The sequence below is a fragment of the Babylonia areolata genome, chromosome 19, assembly GCF_041734735.1.
Source record: "Babylonia areolata isolate BAREFJ2019XMU chromosome 19, ASM4173473v1, whole genome shotgun sequence".
Lineage (NCBI taxonomy): Eukaryota > Metazoa > Mollusca > Gastropoda > Neogastropoda > Buccinidae > Babylonia > Babylonia areolata.
The window spans coordinates 64,507,511-64,511,347 of record NC_134894.1 but is presented as its reverse complement, the minus strand read 5'-3'; the positions used below and the strand labels follow the sequence as shown (position 1 = coordinate 64,511,347).

General features: G+C 44.1%; 1 protein-coding gene across 1 annotated transcript in view; it reads right to left on the bottom strand.

The window, feature by feature from the left end:
* LOC143294405 (secretin receptor-like) overlaps positions 1-2,065 on the bottom strand; it is a 390,191-nt gene extending 388,126 nt beyond the window's left edge. The window contains exon 1 of the mRNA XM_076605882.1: positions 1,846-2,065. Coding sequence (XP_076461997.1) covers positions 1,846-1,911 — 66 coding nt within the window. The 5' untranslated portion in view covers positions 1,912-2,065. The remainder of the gene's footprint in view (positions 1-1,845) is intronic.
* Positions 2,066-3,837: the final 1,772 nt, after the last annotated feature.

Here is a 3,837-nt window from a genome sequence, read left to right as displayed (position 1 = left end):
TAATGGTTTCAGATATCACCCACACAGTACTGATAGATAATAATGGTTTCAGAGATCACCCACACAGTACTGATAGATGGATAATGGTTTCAGATATCACCCACACAGTATTGATAGATAATAATGGTTTCAGAGATCACCCACACAGTACTGACAGATGGATAATGGTTTCAGAGATCACCCACACAGTACTGATAGATGGATAATGGTTTCAGAGATCACCCACACAGTACTGATAGATGGATAATGGTTTCAGCCATTACCAGAAAGATGTTTCGGAGAGGTCTATCAGCACCATTGAAAACTTGATAACTGAGTTGTAACTTAATATTAAGAATCTCACATCAAAGTAATCGGGTAACAAAGTGACAATCGGAATAGCGTAACCTCAAATGGAAAAATGTACATGTGTACGTGCGTGCATGCGTGTGTGCATGCGTGCGCGTGTGTGTGTGTGTGTGTGTGTGTGTGTGTGTGTGTGTGTGTGTGTGCGCGCGCGTGTGTTGTTGTTTATGTTGTTAGTGTTATCACATATTTTGGCGGAGTTTATGTCTTTAATGTTTATTTATTTCTGTATGTATTTATTCATTAATTTCAATATAATCCGTTTTCCCTCCAGATGTAATAACTAGATCCACAATTTTTAACACGGGTTTAGAAGCTAAACACCATTACAAAAACCACGTTCAGCGATGCTGAAGGCCGTTCTTGAATGACAAAGTCATCTGAGATTTATTTCACAATACAGTCTCACAGACGGACAGACAGACAGACAGACAGACAGAAAGACAGAAACTGGATATAGAGACAGCCAGCGACAGAGTGACTGGAAAAAGTCCGATAAGTGAACAAACAGGCACGCAGACAGACAGGCACGCAGACAGACAGACACACAGACAGATGGATAGGCCTACATACAAGTCGACAGCTATATATATATAGCTTGAACGAAAAGGCCAGACCAGTGAAGAGGCAGGCAGACAAACATACCTTCATACATATAAACAGAGATACAGACAGACAGACAAATAGGCCTATATACAAGTAGATAGCTATAAATCATAGCTTGAGCAATAAATCTATAGACAGTATAGACAGTAGACGGTTAACAGACAGACGTTTAGATAGATTAGCTAGCCAGTTTGCTGGATAGATAAATAGAGCTTTTCAGATTGAGCGATAGATTTATAGATAACAGACAGATTAAAAAATATATAAAAACACCGGGACAAGACAGACACACACACAGACAGAGGCAGACAGACAGGCAGACAAACAAACATATAGAGAGACAGAGACAAAGACACATCGATACAGACAGGCAAAGGCAGACAGACAGAAAGACAGACACAGACACATCGACACAGACAGACAGACAGACAGGCAGGCAGACAGGCAGACAGAGAGACAGGGAGACAGACACAGACACATCGACACAGACAAACAAAGACAGACAGACACACACACACACAGACAGACACAGACACATCGACACAGACAGACAGAGACACAGAGACATCGACACAGACAGACACCGACACAGACACAACGACACAGACAGACAGACGCAGACACAGACACAACGACACAGACAGACAGACGCAGACACAGACACAACGACACAGACAGACAGACGCAGACACAGACACAACGACACAGACAGACAGACGCAGACACAGACACAACGACACAGACAGACAGACACAGACACAACGACACAGACAGACAAAGACAGACACAGACACAGAGACAGACAGACAAAGACACACACACACACACACACACACACACACACACACACACACACACACACACACACACACACACACACAAAGCTTCACTGACCTTGGCAGCGTTCCGAACTTGCAGCATGGCAGTGAAGGCCAAGAGAAGAGAAAGCAGTCGCCCCATGTTTCAGCCTCCCTTCTTTCTTCTTCTCCGAACCAAGGTGTTCCCCCACTTGCTTTTGGTCCGGCCAATATATCACATACATACAATGTCCGACGCCAGCACACAGTCACACAATCCCTGTGAACAAAGGCTGGAGACAAAGTTTCTGTTTCACTTTCATGGAGGGACGTCACAACGTCAGTGAATGATCCATATATGTTCCACAAGATCTGCCTCGAAAAAAGGAAAAATTGAAGTTAATGATTATCACTTATTTCAGGTGTAGTGAAATGGTTCAACCCCCTCTGTTCCCAAAAGAATGTGCCTTCCACAAATGTGTGAGTTCCATGCCAGTGTCATTTTATGGGAGCGTCAGTGCTGAATGACGATATATGAACACCTCACAAGACCGCGTCAGTGCTGAATGATGATCTATGAACACCTCATAAGGCAGCGTCAGTGCTGAATGATCTATGAACACCTCACAAAGCAGAGTCAGTGCTGAATGATGATCTATGAACACCTCATAAGGCAGCGTCAGTGCTGAATGATGATCTATGAACACCTCACAAGACAGCGTCAGTGCTGAATGATGATCTATGAACACAGCGTCAGTGCTGAATGATCTATGAACACCTCACAAGACAGCGTCAGTGCTGAATGATGATCTATGAACACCTCACAAGACAGCGTCAGTGCTGAATGATGATCTATGAACACCTCACAAGACAGCGTCAGTGCTGAATGATGATCTATGAACACCTCACAAGACAGCGTCAGTGCTGAATGATGATCTATGAACACCTCACAAGACAGAGTCAGTGCTGAATGACGATCTATGAACACCTCACAAGACAGCGTCAGTGCTGAATGATGATCTATGAACACCTCACAAAGCAGCGTCAGTGCTGAATGATGATCTATGAACACAGCGTCAGTGCTGAATGATGATCTATGAACACCTCACAAAGCAGAGTCAGTGCTGAATGATGATCTATGAACACCTCACAAAGCAGAGTCAGTGCTGAATGATGATCTATGAACACAGCGTCAGTGCTGAATGATGATCTATGAACACAGCGTCAGTGCTGAATGACGATCTATGAACACCTCACAAGACAGCGTCAGTGCTGAATGACGATCTATGAACACCTCACAAGACAGCGTCAGTGCTGAATGATGATCTATGAACACAGCGTCAGTGCTGAATGATGATCTATGAACACCTCACAAGACAGCGTCAGTGCTGAATGATGATCTATGAACACAGCGTCAGTGCTGAATGATGATCTATGAACACCTCATAAGGCAGCGTCAGTGCTGAATGACGATCTATGAACACCTCACAAAGCAGCGTCAGTGCTGAATGATGATCTATGAACACAGCGTCAGTGCTGAATGATGATCTATGAACACCTCACAAGACAGCGTCAGTGCTGAATGATGATCTATGAACACCTCACAAGACAGCGTCAGTGCTGAATGATCTATGAACACCTCACAAAGCAGAGTCAGTGCTGAATGATGATCTATGAACACCTCACAAGACAGCGTCAGTGCTGAATGATGATCTATGAACACCTCACAAGGCAGCGTCAGTGCTGAATGATCTATGAACACCTCATAAGGCAGCGTCAGTGCTGAATGATGATCTATGAACACCTCACAAGACAGCGTCAGTGCTGAATGATGATCTATGAACACCTCACAAGACAGCGTCAGTGCTGAATGATGATCTATGAACACCTCACAAAGCAGCGTCAGTGCTGAATGATCTATGAACACCTCACAAAGCAGCGTCAGTGCTGAATGATGATCTATGAACACTTCACAAGACAGAGTCAGTGCTGAATGATGATCTATGAACACCTCACAAAGCAGCGTCAGTGCTGAATGATCTATGAACACCTCACAAAGCAGCGTCAGTGCTGAATGATGATCTATGAA